At 44.4% G+C, this 18,427-nt stretch overlaps 1 protein-coding gene across 3 annotated transcripts in view; it reads right to left on the bottom strand.

Moving 5' to 3' along the window:
• Positions 1–3,521: 3,521 nt before the first annotated feature.
• The window catches only part of LOC135912672 (tubulin-specific chaperone E-like), a 30,607-nt gene continuing 15,701 nt past the window's right edge, over positions 3,522–18,427 (bottom strand). For all 3 annotated transcript variants that reach the window (XM_065445172.2, XM_065445173.2, XM_065445174.2), the window contains exons 8-14: positions 16,523–16,652; positions 15,903–16,052; positions 11,113–11,260; positions 10,711–10,773; positions 8,015–8,074; positions 6,809–6,900; positions 3,522–5,536 (exon numbers count right to left, since the gene is read on the bottom strand). In XM_065445172.2, the coding sequence (XP_065301244.2) occupies positions 5,447–5,536; positions 6,809–6,900; positions 8,015–8,074; positions 10,711–10,773; positions 11,113–11,260; positions 15,903–16,052; positions 16,523–16,652 (733 nt within the window). In that variant the 3' untranslated portion in view covers positions 3,522–5,446. The remainder of the gene's footprint in view (positions 5,537–6,808; positions 6,901–8,014; positions 8,075–10,710; positions 10,774–11,112; positions 11,261–15,902; positions 16,053–16,522; positions 16,653–18,427) is intronic.

The raw sequence follows: 18,427 nt of genomic DNA, 5'->3' as shown, positions 1-18,427 counted from the left end.
TGTTGCATTTTCCTGGCTCGTATGTCTCGTTTTTGCAGTCCTTACCTAAAGCCCATGTGTTATGTTCCCATTTCATGCGTCGGCATTGTGCAATGTTCCCGTATCTTGCATTGCGTTTAAACACTGTGGTCACATAAATTTAGTGGTGCAGGGGCAAATTTGCTCTCGTATATTGCTACAAATTTGATAAACACAGACTTGCAGTTATGCCAGTTGCCTAAAGTCGGATTCTCTACAATACGGGTGTATTATGTGGTGAAGCATGTTGAGTGAAAAAAAAAAGGGGGGGAGGTTGCTGTCTCAACACAGTATGTGTCAAGTCCAACCCCAAAATGCCAGAAGTATGTGATCGTCAGTCCTGATATATGGGTGCCGGTGCGATTGTGGTATTTGTCAGTTCTCTTAAGTCAGGTTCTCTGCAATACAGCTGTCTTATGTGCTGAAGCATGTTGAGGTAAAGAAGGGATAGGTGTGGAGCACTGTCACTCAACATAGTACATGTTTCTTAATTATACATGCAAGCACATGCTGTTTCCGGTCACAGTAGGAGCATTGAGACGTCTCGTAACTGTACTGGCAGCCATACAGAGCCATTTGTGACGTTTCTGTGGCAATTAAGGGCCCTTCCTCAGTGTTAAAATCATTTTTCTCGCGATCCCTTGAAAAACGTATTAATGGGGTTCTAACATGCATGTGGGGTGAATTTTTGTTCCTTCACCCATTTCTTGGCTTTCGACTTCATGAGCAGTGTTGAGGTCGGCAATGATCTGAACACTGCAATGGTGATCCTTCTCCGTTTCTCAAGTAGGCAAGGTTGTTATGAAAGCAATACTAAAAATCTTTTAAAGGTTGATCAGGCCTTAATGAGGATTATTACTGTAGCTGCAAAAGAGCATATTTTAGAAGGTGAAGCATTTCTTTAGGAGTGTACCATTGCAATTTGTTCATATCCATAAACTTGCTGTTGCAAACATTTCGACAAGCATGTTTACATTAATACTCTCTCTGGGACCTTTGCTCACTCGCTGCATTCAGACTTGCCCCATTTCTATGCAGCACTGCACTTGTTTCTTGTAATAACAGTGTGGCTGTAAATGCATGCACTGTAGTGTTTTACTTCTGCAGTTAGCTGGGGGATATCACACAGGATAATCTATGCAGTTTTACCGATGTTTGCGCAAATTGGTCCACATCAAAAAATTTTGCACACAGCTGCTACTCTAACCAAAAATTGACTTGAAGGCACCCTTGCAGTCACTGTTCTGAGTGGTGTAATAAACCTGGCACAGTATTGTTCTATGCACGAGCCGACTGCAGTGCATTCACCATTGATAACACAAAAACTTCAATGTTGTTTAGGAATTGTGTTGTAGGACAGTGTGAAGAAATTCAGCTGCCTGACACTTTGCCACGTTTCATAAGGCTAACGTGTCACAAATCTTGGTCTAACTTTGGCTGTTGAGGCAAAAAGTTAGGCTTAGCATTAAGCCTAACTGCTCTATCCAGCTGAAATATGATGTGCTGCATATGCGTGTTGAAATATGCCAGTGCCACCAACCAGAAGTCGTCTGCTGTAAATGGGAAAATTTGCATGTGCTCTACTGTCATGTGTTCCTTTTAACAGTGGACTGCACTGTGAAACCGCGCAGGTTATTTCACCTTGTGGGGCATTCATGTGGCTGAATAGGAGCAGAGGCACAGAGCAGCAGCAGAGTAAGAGCAAGACTGCTTGTTCTTCCTGTGGAACGTTGATGAATAGCAGCAAATGTGCGGGCGAATGTGCCACGTGACCAAGATTGTTTCATGGTCTGCAGCTACCATTGAATGCAGTCACACAGTTTTGCTGCTCGACTAGCAAGCACTGGTCACTGAACTTGAGCCTAAGGCTTAAGCAACGGTCACTGATGGTGATAAGGTGCCACCAGTTACCCTTGTAGAAAATGTCTGTTGTTTAAGGTGTTGATGTCAGGAGGGGGTCATCTCGCATGAAGCAGCTACATGGTGGAACAGGGTTTTCCTAGAGTATTTCCAACAGTGTGTTCAAGTATATCTGCACTGTACTAATAAGCCTTACATTGTAACGGGATGTTTCCCCCCCCCTCCCCCATTGTTACTAAGGGTACCTCAAGCCTTGGGATCTGTGAAACTTGCCTAACTAGTACTAGTTAATGCATACCTATTATGTTTGTGTAGCAGGCAGGCAGGCAGGCGGATGAACGATGTTGCATTACGGTACCTGAGCCCAATCTTATGTGCTAAGGTTCGAGACGGATGCACTGTGTAATAGATGGGAACCCAGTTGCCTTCGATGTTTCGGGTTGTGAGCGTAGCACGGTTATTGTGAAGCATTGGTGCATCGTAGCTTGCTGCATCTCGTGAAGCTGATAACGAAATGCAGCTTGCCGTAAAATGTGCTGGTGTTCACGTCAATGCAATCAAGATGCCCATTTTGAATTACCCGAGAGAATGTGTGGTTACCCTTGTGTGTTTTCTGTTGACTAAAACTGCGATATAGCAGTAGTGACATGATCTCATAGCGGCAAGTAACAGCGCAAGCGTCGGTAAACTTGTAACAGCAACCTGGTTCAGTCTGCATAGCAAGTGTGCAGGATTGCTTTTTCATTCTGTATGCCAGGATGTGCTCCCAGATTTTCTCGTCTCCTTGCAGAACACTTTTACTTACATTTTGCCTTTTGTGGCTACACGCTTTGCACTTGTGTTCCCATTACTACTAAATTATGCAACAAAGCTGCACAAGCTTATTTCAAAACTTGCAGAGTTCTATTTTGGGTTTACTGGTTTGCAGAAAACTCGTGCGCATAGGTTTAAAATATAAATGCTGTCGGGCCAAACTTTGTGTGTTACCATTTGCGAGGAGACATTTGCCTGTTTAGCCAATCTGTGCTCTGGTTTATGTATTATGCTATATATATATGCTCGATGCAGCCAGCCATGTGTTTAGCTAGGCTTTTGTATTTATGTTTGCAAAAGTCGTCACGCCTCTACACAGATTGCAGAACCTTTACTTGTGTCCTTAATTCACTGGCTGTTAAATGCACACCCTTGTCTTTTGATCCCCCATGTGCACATGCGTGCTCATTGTTGTACTGTGCCAGCATGTCTCAACGTTTCAGGCACCTGTGTTTTTTTTTAAGGCATGGGCCATTTCTTTATTGCTGTTGTAGCTGCCAAACCATCAAAGTGGTTTGCCTGCCTGTGTTTTTTCTCAATGTGTGTGTGTTATGTTTTTTTGAGCACATCAGTGTTGAAAGGTGTGGAGTCATTAAAAAAAAAATGCCGAGAACACACTGTGTGGGGCATTCTTGTCGCTGAAAATGCAAAAAAGCTAACGTTCTTCATATTATCAATTCGTGGAGGCACTCCTCCTTCAAATGCCTCCATGGGAATTGAAATTCAAATGTAGACTCAGCCAAAAATTGTGAAAATAAGAAGCCGTACGCAATATATGCTCAGTCACGGTAGATTCAAGGTAGTTGCATGTCCAGGTCAACAAAATGTGCCAGTATGAATATGGAGTTTATTTGGGCTTATTATTTACAGCAATTTCACAAGATTTCCCCCATGCATGTTCCTTGAGCTCTTCATAAGGCAGGAAACATCAGCATTCATAGAGCGCACAACATATTTCTCACTAATGGCTGCTGCCAAACATTCTAATGCATTAGGCAGCTTGTTTTCCACATGCTTAAAGGGGCCACAACAATTTTTCCAGCTTGAATTATGCACTGCACGTTAAACTGTACGTTAAACCCTCAAATTTTGTAAGCTAGCAAAATTTGAGTGCATTCAATGTGGCAGAAAATCTGCATATGAATATAACTTTTTTTTTTTATATATATATCAGTTGACTTGTACAGCAGTCTGACAACACTAACTGGTGACAAAATGAAATCGCATTCCCAGCAAAGATTCCCTCAAAGTTGCCTATGCCAGTACCTATCAATGCTAAAATGATACAGGCTGTTGGCGGAAGGGGGGGGGGGGGGGGGGGGCTTCAAGTCACAGATTTCAAATTGAAAATTTCAACTGGGAACTGTATGGTGACAGCCCAGCTTTTTTCTGCGTCGCCTCTCTACTCTCGGTTATAATCATAAACTGAAAATAGTTCAACGACTATGGCGTGGCCCCTTTAACACACAATCCCCCCCCCCCCCCCCAAACACCTTCACTAAAACAAGTAAAACAAAATACCTGTAATTAAATGCGTTGCATGCCATAAAATATACCTGCACCTTTTGCAACAAGGGTGCACTTTCATAAAATTAGCATGCGCACTTCTGTCATCAAAATACCATTTCTGACATGCCAACAGGTCCCTTGGCACGAAACCTGGCTGTGCACATGGCTATGATGGACGCTGTTACAAACTACAGCATATCACATGCATACACCTAAAAACTAATGTCGACATCACAACAGCTAGTTCTACAAGCTGCTGAGGCAACATGGCAATGTTGCCATGTTGTTGCCATGGCAATGTTGCCTCTGACAATGGCACAGCACATTGAAGCGGTTTGCTTGCCAAAAGCAAAAAGGAATATTTGCATGAAGAGCTGAGCACAATACAAATTTCACACAGCTAAGGAGCCAACCCTAAAGCAAATTGAGGGGTATATATTGAAGTTGCCAATGCAAACGTTCATGTTACTGCAGAAATCTAGGGAAGCTGTAACTGAAGGGCTGCACAAAATTGCAAGATAAGAATGGGGTGTCTATGGAATTCTGAGACAGCCAGAAAAATTATGCTAAATAAAATGCATCACCTTGCAATTTTTAACGTTACAATTTAATACAGGCAGTGACATTTCAGATACTGTTGACACCTTCAATGTCTTATTAATCAATCACCTGTTTAAGCATATTGCAGGTTTCCTGTCCTATGCATACCTTGATATTACATTTTGGAAAGGCCTGTATATATGTATATAAATGCTGCACCCTAGTCTTACATGAGGAAGCTATCAAAGAGCAGATGAGCGATATTGATAAGTTAGCTGGAAGATAACGCAGCAAACCTTCACAGAAGGTCTCTGCACGAAACAAGTACACTAGCAGATAAGCGGACGATCAAAAAAAAAAAGCACGTGAGCTTACAAGGTTTCCTTTCTGTTCTAACATCTCTCGCAATGCACAGACTCATACACACACACACACGGACAGCAAATGTTTCAACTGCAGTGCTGCAGCAAACAAAATGGCAGATGTGGCTGATGACCTCTTGACAAGCACTAGCCTTTGCAGGCTAAACCACACAGAAAGACGACGGCGGGTCGCTCTGTCGCATCGAACGAGGTGCACTTGCCAGTGAGTTGAAGGCAGCTGGTCTATACCACACGACACGAGCACAGGCTGTGGAGTGTATCCGTTTAGCCATCACAACACTTCGCTCAAAACAGTTCACGTCGAACCCGTGGCGTATCCACGCCTACCAACGCACGTAGATGCGACTGCCGTCGGTGATGTCATAGAAGCTGAGGTCACGGCGTTCCTTGTCTAGCACCGACTCCTTTCCTTCCTGGAAAAGGACAAGAGGAAGTCCGAGATGGAGTCGAGCAAGGACATAATGCAATGACAAAGATGTACGTATTAGCAATGCAGAACTTGGCTCCAGAAACGAAGAGTGCAGCGAACAGTGCCAACACCAGCTTCACAATGGTATCATGACAATGCAATGTTGTATGTACAAGTTGGGGAGATGTGTAAACAGCTGTTCCAGCTAAGCAGCCATTTGATTTGTACATACAAAAAAAATATTGCATATGGTGGCACAGTTCATCTCGTCTTGTTTACTACCATGCTAGGATGCAGAACTGGCTCGTTTTGCCAAGGGTAAATCACAATTACATGTTTATGGAGACAAGGGACCAAGAAATGTAACTGCCTCAGTGAAAGGAACAGTCTCGCCATCCGTCCCACATGGCAAGACATGACAACTTCCATGCTTCATTAAATTGTGGTCAGTTAATGCAACTGTAGAATGGAAGGCTGGGTGAGTAGGCACAAATCAATTTTCTTTAGAATTCAGCAGGCACAAGCGACGAGAGTTCACTAAAAAAATCTACTCACACGCAATATAACTGAATTGTTTCATATCGAAAACGACACCTGTGTTAGCCAACCATCACTGGCACCGTTTGATAGAAGAATGAAAAATTTTTGAACACCTGACTAGCTTTCAGTCAATGAAGTCCTTGAAGTTTGAAACTTAAATCAAGGCTAGTCAGGATTAGCTCAGTGACCCTTTAGCTCATTTAGCTTTATGAATGACAGGAAATGCGATGGCACCCTATACATAAGGTGTTGGCGCTCGCCACCTGGCGTTGACCACAAATCCTCTTTGTCATGGCTTTACGCGGCTAGTCCTAAAGCAGCTTTGGAGCAGCTTCTTCCACTTGCAACATGGATGTAGCAGCTTTAACAAAATGTAGCAGAAGATTCCCTTTTCGGGCATGTAAGGTTGTTTGAATAATTAAATTGTAGCGGTGTTCCCACCACTGACTGTTTACGATATCTCTTCTATGCATGCTGGAATACATCTGCTGCTTGTTATACACATTCTGCCCTTTTATTCCTTTACAATTCCCCCACTTATTTGTGATTTCCTTGAAACAGAAATGTCCGCGTGTTTCTTTCTTTCATACTCTTGTCACTTCTGCATGACGAATTCCACGAGAATATGAGCCACTTAATACTGCCTCTGAAATGAAGGAGGAAGCAATTGGAAAGGATAAACATAGATCCTCTGTCCTGAGAAACAGTTTGCAACATATCCCACTACACTACTCACCTCAAGACTTGCCAGAGAAAGGCAGAAGCGGCTTCCTTTCCGAGGGAACAGCTGCATCACCAGGGCTTTCAGTTTCTCCACTGACATGGACACTACACCGAAATCAGGGAAAAACATTCACTTGCAGATCAAAGAAAGTGCTTACAAACATGCACGCTTGCAAAGATGCACGTAGTGCAGTGTTTTTTGTAAACACACTATGAACATACATTTGCAAACACAAAATCTAATGCTAGAGGAGAGATTTCTGGCAACTTGTAAAATAAGGAAATTGAAGTTGCAATTACAATGTCAACTAACTATAGATAATGTAGTTGTGCCCGTTTGCTCAAATGCACTGTAGCTTAATATAGGGGCCTTCAGCACAGGGTAAGGCCCTCGTCTAGCAATGGTAGCCGAATTGAGCATTGCAAAGGAAATTGCAGCGTATATTGCCACATCTTGGCAGTGAAGTCAACAGATAGTGCCACAATGTCACTTGATAAACACGTACCGCATGTTTTGAAGGACCAACAGCACATGATGATGCTCTGGTTTAATGTCCATGATGATGATTATGATGCCCATGACGATTATTCGAATGAGTCTTCGTGCAAATGCCCTAACACCAACAATGAAAGTCGCTGACACATGGGTGTTACCATAAACTTTTGCTACAGAAAATGTAGGAATTTGCTAGAGAACCGTGCTTTGATTTGCTACAAGTGCCTATACCTGGAACTAAAATAATGTTCTACCCTGCTTGCATGCATCATTTATGTTGTTCCACAGAGACAGACTTATGCCGCATTAGTACCTTTCAGACATCAATGACAGCCCAGAGGTGATATTCATGACTAAGGACTAAGGATGAAAATCGTGTATCGTCACACTGCGGTTCAAACCTACCACAACTTACAGCTTCTGTGGCAATGACGTCGCACTCGGGGCTGTGCTGCAATTTGTTTATTAGGAAAGCAACAACACATGAGTAGTGTTGACAACTGAACACTGGTAAGCGCAATCCCAAGATGGGACAGAAGATAAACACAGAAGCACAGGACAAGTGCTTCTGAAGTATGAACCAACTACCAACTAGCCCAGCAACAAATTTTGTTAGAGTAGTGCTAGCTAACCTTGAAAATCTCATCCTTAAATTGAAACTGGGGTGCAATCATGGTTGCACTGAAAAAGTTTGACCAATGGCAGATGGCTCTCAGTACTTACACGGTAGGCGCTTCCTGATTGGCCCTCGGTCAGGTTCCTGCGGAGCATGTATTTCAACAGCTGGAGGGAGCACTTTTGTCAAGGAGCACATCACGAGCTCATAAGTTTGAGGCAACAGGCAGAACAAGGGGACTACCGCAGATCCATTACTAGAAAGCCTCTAAGCAAGTGCAGTCCATATGCATCATGTTAAACACAAAACAGGCTGATTGACAGACGACATTTAATGTTTCCTGGCAACATCTGGGCTGTTACAAAAATTCTCATTGTGAAAGGCTCTGGGTTGGTTCCAACCTCTCGCGGTTCTTTAATCCATGCTGAAATATAAATGCACAGGTGTATTTGCATTATGCCTCCCAATGGAACACGTGATCTTGAGCTCAGAAGCATAACGCCTACGTCAGTGAGCCAGCGTGCGGAGTACGAAGTGTGACACATTAGGACACGCTTTAAAGTTCTGCAATGCAGCTTACTACATTATCTCCAACAGCAAAATGGCATTGCAGGAATTAAGCTAGAGGTGTTCAAACAATGAACATTCCTAATCAAATCAAATACGGATATTCCAGAAAAACAACTTTTGAACATTGAATCAAGTCCCGTGTACGTGCATACCTACTTTCTCATTTCTATAGTGTATTACAGTCAAACCTCGATATATCGAACACCGATATATCGAATTATTGCGTATATCGAACACTTTCTATATCACATGAAAAATTGCATGCATTTTTAATTCTTTATTTCGAACGGGGCCGGATGCAAAATGGATATATCGAACTCCGCCGTCCCAGACCAAGTGCGCTCTGTTGACAGGAGGCGAGCTTTCCCGCAACACTCTCAAAGGTAGCGGCGGCGCGATGGGCGTTCCAGACTGCTGCGTACGACAGCTGCCCACATCGGTTGCGCCGAGGGCGCTATTCGAACGTAGCGGCGTACACACGCGGCGGCTTGGAGCCAGCACGGCCGCCTCGATCACGCGCGCACCTATGCGCAAGCCTCGCCGTGCGCGTGTGATCGAGGCGGCTTGCCCCGCCGTGCGCGCAAAGGTGCGCGCGTGATCGAGGCGGCCGTGGAGCCAGTTGGAGCGCTTTGTCGGTGCTGAGCCACACAGCATGTGCATTGAGGACTTCGTTGGCGGTGACTACAGCACCGGAACAGTGGCGGAGTTGACAGACGTGGAGATCAGGCAGAAGCGACTGCTGAGCGGCCAAACGAAGACGCTGCCGAGGCTGATCGAGCAAGCACTGATGTTGCCTCGCTCCCGACTGCAACTGAGGCTGTAGCTGCTTTGGCGGTTGTACGCCGCTACTGCGACGCAATAGAAGGCATTGGACTGCCTCTTGTGGACCGTTTGGACTATGTTGAGGACGCCGTCGTCAAGCATGTGGTTGCCAATATGAAGCAGGCTACGCTGCTTCAGTACTTTCAGCAAACTAAATAAATACTTTGTATGAGCTTCATGTGAGTATCTATTGCGCCACGATTGGTTCATTGATTGATTTGTGCTAGTTTTTGATGCGTTTTCTAAGTGATTTTATATATCGAATTCTGGCTATATCGAACTATTTTGCGATCACCGCGCTGTTCGATATATCGAGGTTCGACTGTATAAAGGTTATGTGGAGCCTACTTGGTAAAAAGAAGAATTATGTTATTTAGTAGATATACTGCTGTTCACAACTTCTGCTCAAATAAGGAGCTTGCAAATAAAAAAACAACTGAAACATGATCGCACGTGGTACGCCATGACAATGATGGTAATGGAATGCAGGGACAGCAAATAAGTGTAATAATACTATAGCACCGTACATTGTTTTAGAGAGAATGGCAACAACATGGCATGACTGTCCTAGTGATAAACCGCCTTGCCTACATTGCGAAAGCAAACTTGTATAAGCTGCCTAAAGGCTAGACATCTTTAACCCTTTGAAGCTCAATGACATAAATATACGGCGCCACGAACAAGTCCAAAATAGGCGATGCCGTATATTTACGGCACCATCTGTACGTTTAAAAAGCACGGCAATTTCCAAATTTTTTCTTTTCTGTCATATGCTGCCACTATGTGGGAATACAGGGAATTTTTTTCGCGTGCCTCCTTCTCTCGGTTTTCGTTGCATGGTGTGTTTTACTGCTAGTTTGCTCCCGCGCGTCTATATATTACCGCTCGCGCAGTGGTGTGTGGGCGGCGGGGTTGTGTTCCACGGGCAGTTTCGGCTTCTTGCACTTGCAAAACTGATGGCTGTCTCACCACTAATTGCTCAAAGGGCGACTGCTTGTTTCTCACTCGTTTAGTGCTCACAGGGGTGCGCATAGGAAGGATGGTGCTGTGCATGCATTCTTTTTGGGGTTTTTTTGTAGATGTAGATGTGAACAATAGTTGAGTCTGTCAAATTTTTTAGTTACTTTGGATCGTACGTTTTCCCGGGTAGTACATTTTTTTCTCACGGTTTTTTCCAGGACTTATGAACAAGGTTATACTGTATTTGAAAACTTCAAATACCATAGTGAATACTCAAGTTGAATACATACCAAATAACAAGGACTATTCCATTCATATTTTAAATTTCAAACATTCACTCCTTTAAACTTAAATAGAATAGAAAAAGGGAAATTCTTGGGAGCCTACGAGAGAATTTCAGACTGCAGCAGTTGTGATATGGCAAGTGACACAAATAACTTAGAAAGGATACTGATGACCCTCTTGTTAAATGAGGCCGTCTTGCCATCTGGCACGGTTTCTGGTGCTCCATAGGCTGAAATGAAGAAAGAAAGAATAACAAAAAAAGGGTAAACGATGATACAAGTTAGATCAGTTAAAATTCCAGCTCAATAAATAGCAGTATAGTAGCTCATACCTACTGAATTATTATGGTTACAAGTGACAAATATTAGCTTTCAAATCATGGTTAGGATAAACAACATAAGCTAAGGTCATGCTAAAGCAAGGGGGAAGAGGCCGATATGCCTGCAGGGATAACACTTTTTAATGCTCAAAGTGAAATCACTTGTTCCCGTCAAACCTCAATTTGACAAGTTTTGGTCTACCGAAATCCTTGGTTCAGCACTACAAACTAGAAAGAGGAAGGACTCACTTTTGAGAAGGCTGAGGAACCTAGGGTGTTCACGGAGGAACTCTGGAGAAGGTGTACCCCCTTCTGCAGTTCCACCACACTGGACCCACAATGGGAAGAACCGGTTTACGTAGTAGATGCCAGCTTCGCGCCTTTCATCTCTGGTGACCTGGACAGTATTGGATGGACTAATGCAATGGCAGCCACACTTTAGCCAGACTGACTGATTGGCTGAATATGCAGGCACAAAGAAAGTCAGCATGGACTTTTTATGTAACAAAAATTTTAAAAAAAGTGGTAAGGAGGCACTAAACATCTTGAAGGTCGCGACTGGAGACTTTCAGGGTGGTAACATTTCATTTTCCATAAGCTACCACCAGCCAAGCATGAGGAGAATCTCCGGCTATATCTCTATAAATTGCCGACAGAACTGGCCACGCAATACATTGGCAGCTGGTTTTCACACTGTCATAAAACCTCTGGCTTGCTTACCTCACGCACGATACCATGAAAAATTTTCGAGATCTTGGTACTGTAATAGACGAGCCATGTGGGGCACTCGGTGGTCGCCTAGGCGACGAAGAAGCCTTCTGCTCAGCTGCTTACCAGTGGTCAGCTCTGCACTGAATGCGGCTTCAGCTTCTGTGCACCCATCGCAATGCGCGTCGTCGTGACGTGCAGATATCGAGTGCACGACCTTGACTGCTGTCGGTTCAAGCAGTGTGCCAAAAAGTTCAATTTGGAACATACACTTCCGCCATTCCTACCGGTGCGCGCACATACAGACTTCGTAGGCGTGTGCAGTAGTTGCCGCGGCTTATCGACCGAGAAACCACACGCTTCGCACACGCTGCTGTCAGTTCAGACCATAAGCATGATCGAATGTGTAATCTCTATGTAATTGTCTACTAGTACAAACATACCAAGGGCAAGCTTCCCACAATGGAATGCCACGTGACAGCCCCACCGGCTAGGCCTAACCAGCACGGCTAATCGGTCACCCTAGTTTTGGTTTGGTGCCAAGTCAATGAAATGTGTTACAGTGGCTGTTCTGCATGTGGAAAGTGGAGAAACCACCTTGATAATGAAAAAAGAGGGTACGGGCAACATTTGAATGGTGGCAACGTTTGAATGGTGGCAACTTGGCCCGCGGTGGCTATGTTTTCGACACAGTATATACGCAGATCAGTCTGAGAAATTGGACGAGACACTGTACTGTGTCTGAAATGTTGGTCAGCGTCATTTTCTTTAAAATATTTATCACTCTGTCTGCTTTATGCGAAGACTGGTGGTCCTCAGACATCAACCCTTCAGCATTCATAAATTCAGCATTCAGCATTCACATGCAAAGCTCCTGGTCGCATGCTTCGATTCTCGGACATGTGCAGCTGCTTGGTCTACATGTTTTGCACATGTGCAGCCTTTGAACACTGTTGTTTTGGTTATAGTACGGTACCACTTATAGTGCAGATATTCGCAATCCTGGCGACTTTAGGCGGTCTAGGCTGCATTTGCCACTTAGCATACATGGATTTTGTCTAACATGTCTGCAGAAAGTGTGGTGCAATGAGAAAACCCAAATATGATCAACAACTGATTTTTCCGACATTCCCAATATTTTGGATATTTAAAATATTTATCACTCTGTCTGCTTTATGCGAAGACTGGTGGTCCTCAGACATCAACCCTTCAGCATTCAGCATTCACATGCAAAGCTCCTGGTCGCATGCTTCGATTCTCGGACATGTGCAGCTGCTTGGTCTACATGTTTTGCACATGTGCAGCCTTTGAACACTGTTGTTTTGGTTATAGTACGGTACCACTTATAGTGCAGATATTCGCAATCCTGGCGACTTTAGGCGGTCTAGGCTGCATTTGCCACTTAGCATACATGGATTTTGTCTAACATGTCTGCAGAAAGTGTGGTGCAATGAGAAAACCCAAATATGATCAACAACTGATTTTTCCGACATTCCCAATATTTTGGATGCCTTCATGCTACCGCTATGTCCCCCATAGCCCAATGTATAAGGACATCTGAAATTTTGGACGATGAAACACTTTGCCGTCTGATTTTCCTGACTTTTTGCCATGACCGCAGGTCCGATATGTGAATAATAACTGAAGCCACCACCACTGCCATTTTTATTATCTCACAGCATCGAACCAGTGCTCTCACACGCTGATCCGCTAGCAGCTGTAGTCACCATGGCAACGCTTGACCTAGCTGCTTTAACGTTCGCTACCAGGCTTCCTGCTGTTGCCGCTGTCAGCAACGGTGCTGGCTGTGCCTTCATCATACTTGCCAATAGCTTTGAAGTGCAGAAAGTATGGCAAGGGTCAAACTTTGCATAATGCCGATTCCCGAAACTAAGTTTTGCCGCAATACAGCGATGTTACGCGGTTAAACGTATGTTAAAACATGCACAGTTAAACGTATGCACTGCATTGCGGTGAAGCACACCAAGAGCAGGAAGGAGCCACTGTCGTAGGATACAGTATGTATTTCTTAATTATACATGCGTGTACCTGCCGTCTCTTATCACAATATGAGCACCGATATGCCTAATAAGTGTACTGGCAGGCCTTCAGAGCTGTGTCGAGACATGCCTGTGGTGATTTGAGCCCTTGGGGACAGTAAAAGGCACGCATTCATTTTATGCGAAGCATATTACGAGGGCTCAACCCAGCTCCTCAGGCGCGGCGGTGACCATGAAATCACGTGACACCGTGACGTCACGACAGAGGAGAAGTGGCTTTGGCTCAACTCTTGCAAGACGGGCTGGGTGGGAATCGAACCAGGGTCTCCGGAGTGTGGGACGGAGACGCTACCACTGAGCCACGAGTACAACGCTTCAAAGCGGTACAAAAGCGCCTCTAGTGAATGCGGTGTTGCCTTAGAAACGCGCTGTTTCTAAGGCGTGCGTCTCTTGCTCAGGCGCACATTTCGTTGCCGCGCCGAACGCTGCTTTGCTCGACGCTCACCGCGTCCAATGCGGGGCGCGTAGTCGCTGCCCTGTAGCCCATTGTCTTACACCCCTTGGCGGGTCGACGGGAACGCTGTCGCGTTCCACTCTTGAAGGCGAAGAAGTAATGCATGAGTTGTTTCTTCGTCTAGCCGAACCAAATATAGCCAAGCAACAGCAGTTCACCAGGCTAAACAGTGGTTCAACAACTAAAATAAAGGCTAGTATGCTTCGCATCCTGGGCTTAACCTTACCTAAGCCACAGCCATTTTTTTTGGAGTGCTCAATTTTTTTGACGTTTTGCAGCCCCTACCGAGTCCGAAAAATTGGATGCTAGCTGTAATCTCGTGAATCTGAAAAATCAGCCATTTGTTATACACCACTGTAAGCTGAAACACGTAAATCCGGCAAGTACAAAATATGCCAACATACCATCACGGCTTCTCTAAAAAGTGGGAGTGCAGTTTATGGGGAAGTGAAAAGTAAAAGCCTTTTAGAGCGCAGCTATCAGACGCCCGCTCCTGCAGCGTGCATCAGCGTCAGTGTAACCAAGCAACGAGCACAGTGTAGGATGAAAGAGCAAATTCGGAGCACGGTGGGGGATAAAAGATGCAAGGAGGAAAGCAGAGGAGGAGGAGGGTATGGTGAAAGCATTAGAAGGAAAGTGTAGTGCGGTGATGATGGCTACAAGATGGCGCCAGAGTAGCGTGGACCATGTGGGAGGTCTGTCTGCAGCAGTCTCTCTGAATCGTGCCTACGCGTCAGCCATGTGCTGCCTTTTGCAATCTCTCAATTAGCGAGGCAGTCGCGCCTTACTTCGCTCCGTTTGCAACATGCTGCACGGGCCGGTTGTCTGCGCCAGCCAATATATCGCAAAATGAAAACACGTATAGAGCTGCGCTCAAATTTCGCATTAGGGAGTATTGTAATCGTTGCTGAATTAAAAAAAAAAAAACTTTAAATCCAAGTTTGGTGCTATGGTCTTTACATGAGTTCATATGGTAATAAAGTCACACCTCGTTTTAAGAAAGTGGCATCCGACATGAAAAAGCCTTCATCATATCCCATATTCTTTATGACATGACGCGCTTACAGTGTTTATGTTTTACTGGTGCCCCTTTTCTCCTTCTGAACACTGTTATGAAGTTATTGCACAGCGTGGAACACATCTACATGTGTCTGAAATTTCCAGAATGTTGTTGCCAATTTTACAGTGAAAGAGTCTTATGCAATCAGAATGCGCATGCGACACCAATAGTGGCATACATTCCCAAACATTTTATTTATTTTTATTTGGTACAACACTGCAGACAATAGTCCAAGCAGGCGAGAATGCAAAAAAAAGAAGGGAAAGAAAACACCCATGGTAACAAATCACAAAGTATTACATAGTAAGGGTGAAGTTGACGGTAATGAGCCCCATACATGAGCACCAGCGATCACGCTGGAATGGGTCATGTATGATGTATAAATAGCCAGTGCACTTGACCAGTAGATCAGATTTCAATGACCAATGACTATGCTTGCAGCTATTGCTGCACTTCAAGTGCTACTTTTCTGGGCCCAAATTAGCCCACTAAAGAGTTAGATTCACAGTTTTGGCACTGTCAGTTTCTTCACCGTCACTAATCTGCGAAAAATAATGCACCAGAGAGAATAATTTTATATTTATTACGTTTATCAAATAATCTGTTATATTTGTGCTTGTAATACCAAGGATCAACTGCGTTCACTCCACATGACCATGACAGGATGCTCTGTGTGCTTGCTTGTTCAATGAAAACATGAGCAAACGCGCATTTTAGTGACCCTTTTAGATGGCCCATGCTGGCCTCAAATACTGACCATCATCCTGTCGAGGAGCTGCAGTTTTCCCAGGTGAGACACCAGGAGGCAGCGCGAGATGTGCCGCCTCTCACGGACTGTCACGGGGTTCCCTTTCACGAACAGATCCTCCAGGCAGGCAAGCTTGTTCAGCTCAGCTATGCTGACCCACTGCAACAAGGAGAACATTCGTGGCACGGCGTTTGTCATCCATTACTTCTTCTGACTGCATCATCGTTGGGCTTTAACTGCAGGCATCATACTACGCTCCATTGCAGCCACCAGGTGCAATGCTGTGAACGTTAGAGACTTCTTGCAGTGGCTGCATCCACACTTCGAAATAGTTCCGATGTTCTTGACCGCAATTGTGCGAAACTGTTCCTTATATAGGCTCAGGTGCTGTAGGTGGTGTACGAATCTTGACGCCAATAACGTGCTTCTGGCTCCCATGATCTTTTCTGCCACATGCAACCAGCAAAATCATAGCCTTTAAGATCCACATTTTTTATCCAGAGGGTGCCACCACTGGGGCATGGACTTGGAAACTGCCTATTGGCGACGCCCACCGAGCTTTCTCGGGTAAACCTACAGGGTCGCTTAAATAAAAGGCAGAACACTAACAACGGCAATTTTCTGCCCACCTCTTCAAGACGGTTGTTGTGAAGGTTGAGCGACACCAGGTTGGCAAATAACGGGGTTTTCTGGCCTGGTGGTGTATCCGGGAATGAGATGCTTGTCAGGTCGCAGTCAGCCAGTGACAGGCTTTTTAACCTGAGCACAGGAGAGCAAAGGAGTAGAACGCTTTAACTCCACTGCTTGCAACACAAAGCAACAAATGCTGAAGCAGCTAGCACACAGGCTTCACAGCTCAAGAAACCTGGTAATCTGCATTTAATAAGCAAGAAATATCCCACGATGTGTGTTGTATATCCCACAATCTGCTGATACAAGAGTATCTGCTGATACAAGAGTATCTGCTGATACAAGAGTATCTGCTGATACAAGAGTATCTGCTGATACAAGAGTATCTGCTGATACAAGAGGTCCAAAAACAAGAAAGGGGCTGGCAGATGGAATGGCACACTGTGGTATAAACTTTTTTAAACAAGGTTGAAGTACCTCAGACAGGCTGGCCAACGTTTCGATAGGTGGACCTATCTTCGTCAAAGGCGGCCTCGTCATCCTCGGCGTGTTAGTTTTAAAGGGTTAGTGCAGTGACGTCACGTGCGGGTGTTGTCGCTGGCGGCTGGTTTTAAAGAGAGAGATTACAAGAGGGAACAGGCGTTGTCGTCTGACGTCTGTGAGCCTCATTCTCAAGACGAAGGGACAAGAGCGTGAGAGTGGGCTCCTCCTTTTTTCTGCTTCTATTTCTTTTCTTTCCTCCCCGCGTGCCCACTCTCACGCTCTTGTCCCTTCATCTTGAGAATGAGGCTCACAGACGTCGGACGACAACGCCTGTTCCCTCTTGTAATCTCTCTCTTTAAAACCAGCCGCCAGCGACAACACCCGCACGTGACGTCACTGCACTAACCCTTTAAAACTAACACGCCGAGGATGACGAGGCCGCCTTTGACGAAGATAGGTCCACCTATCGAAACGTTGGCCAGCCTGTCTGAGGTACTTCAACCCTGTTTAAAAAAGTTTATACCACAGTGCTGATACAAGAGTATCTGCTGATACAAGAGTATCTGCTGATACAAGAGTATCTGCTGATACAAGAGTATCTGCTGATACAAGAGCGACAAGAAAAGCCAATCTGGGCAGTGCAGATTCTTACAGTATTAGTGCAGTAGAGTTCTACTAATCGACACCATTATCTTCCATTAAATCACACCAAACAGCAAGAACAGGAATAATAAGACCAACTTGTCTGGCTTACGAGGGTCACAGTTGGGTCATAGATTAAATTTTCTTTTAAATCTTTATTCTCCAAGTTGTGTTGAAAGCATGTAGATTATGAAGTTTATATGCTTATTTAGAATATAAGCCATATTTTGGTTTATCTCACTTGGTACTAATCTTATGCAAGCTTACTTTACTAAATTTTCTGGAAAAACATGCAGAAAAGCATTGTCTCAGATTTTGCTAGTCAGGGTACCAATGGCTAGTGCACAATACAAGAAATCCAATAAGATCTAACCTTATTTCTCGGTCTACTTTAGAACAAGAGTAGCGAGACTTCAAAGTTGGCACTAAACTGGTAGTGTTAACTGAAGTTTCTGGAACTATTCTTTGAATGCACCAGTCACTGATACACCAGTTTAGCAAAATCTGAGGAAATGATTTTTTGAAAGCTTTTCCGCAAAATTAAGTAAAGAAAACGTGAATAATATTACAACTAAATTAGATAACAAATATGGATTTCACATTTAAAATAAGCACTTAAAATTACATACATCTACATGTCTTCAGCACCGTAGCTTGGAGAACAAACATCACAGTAGACTTCCGTCAATTTGACTCTGGTTAATGCGATTTTGCAGTTAATGCGATCCCGACTGAAGGTCCCAGCCAGCGCCCATATATTTGTATGGTCCCTAACTTCC

Source organism: Dermacentor albipictus, chromosome 7 (genome assembly GCF_038994185.2).
Source record: "Dermacentor albipictus isolate Rhodes 1998 colony chromosome 7, USDA_Dalb.pri_finalv2, whole genome shotgun sequence".
NCBI classification, from domain to species: Eukaryota; Metazoa; Arthropoda; class Arachnida; order Ixodida; family Ixodidae; genus Dermacentor; species Dermacentor albipictus.
The sequence above is the reverse complement of the archived record's forward strand: the minus strand, read 5'-3'. Positions and strand labels throughout refer to the sequence as shown.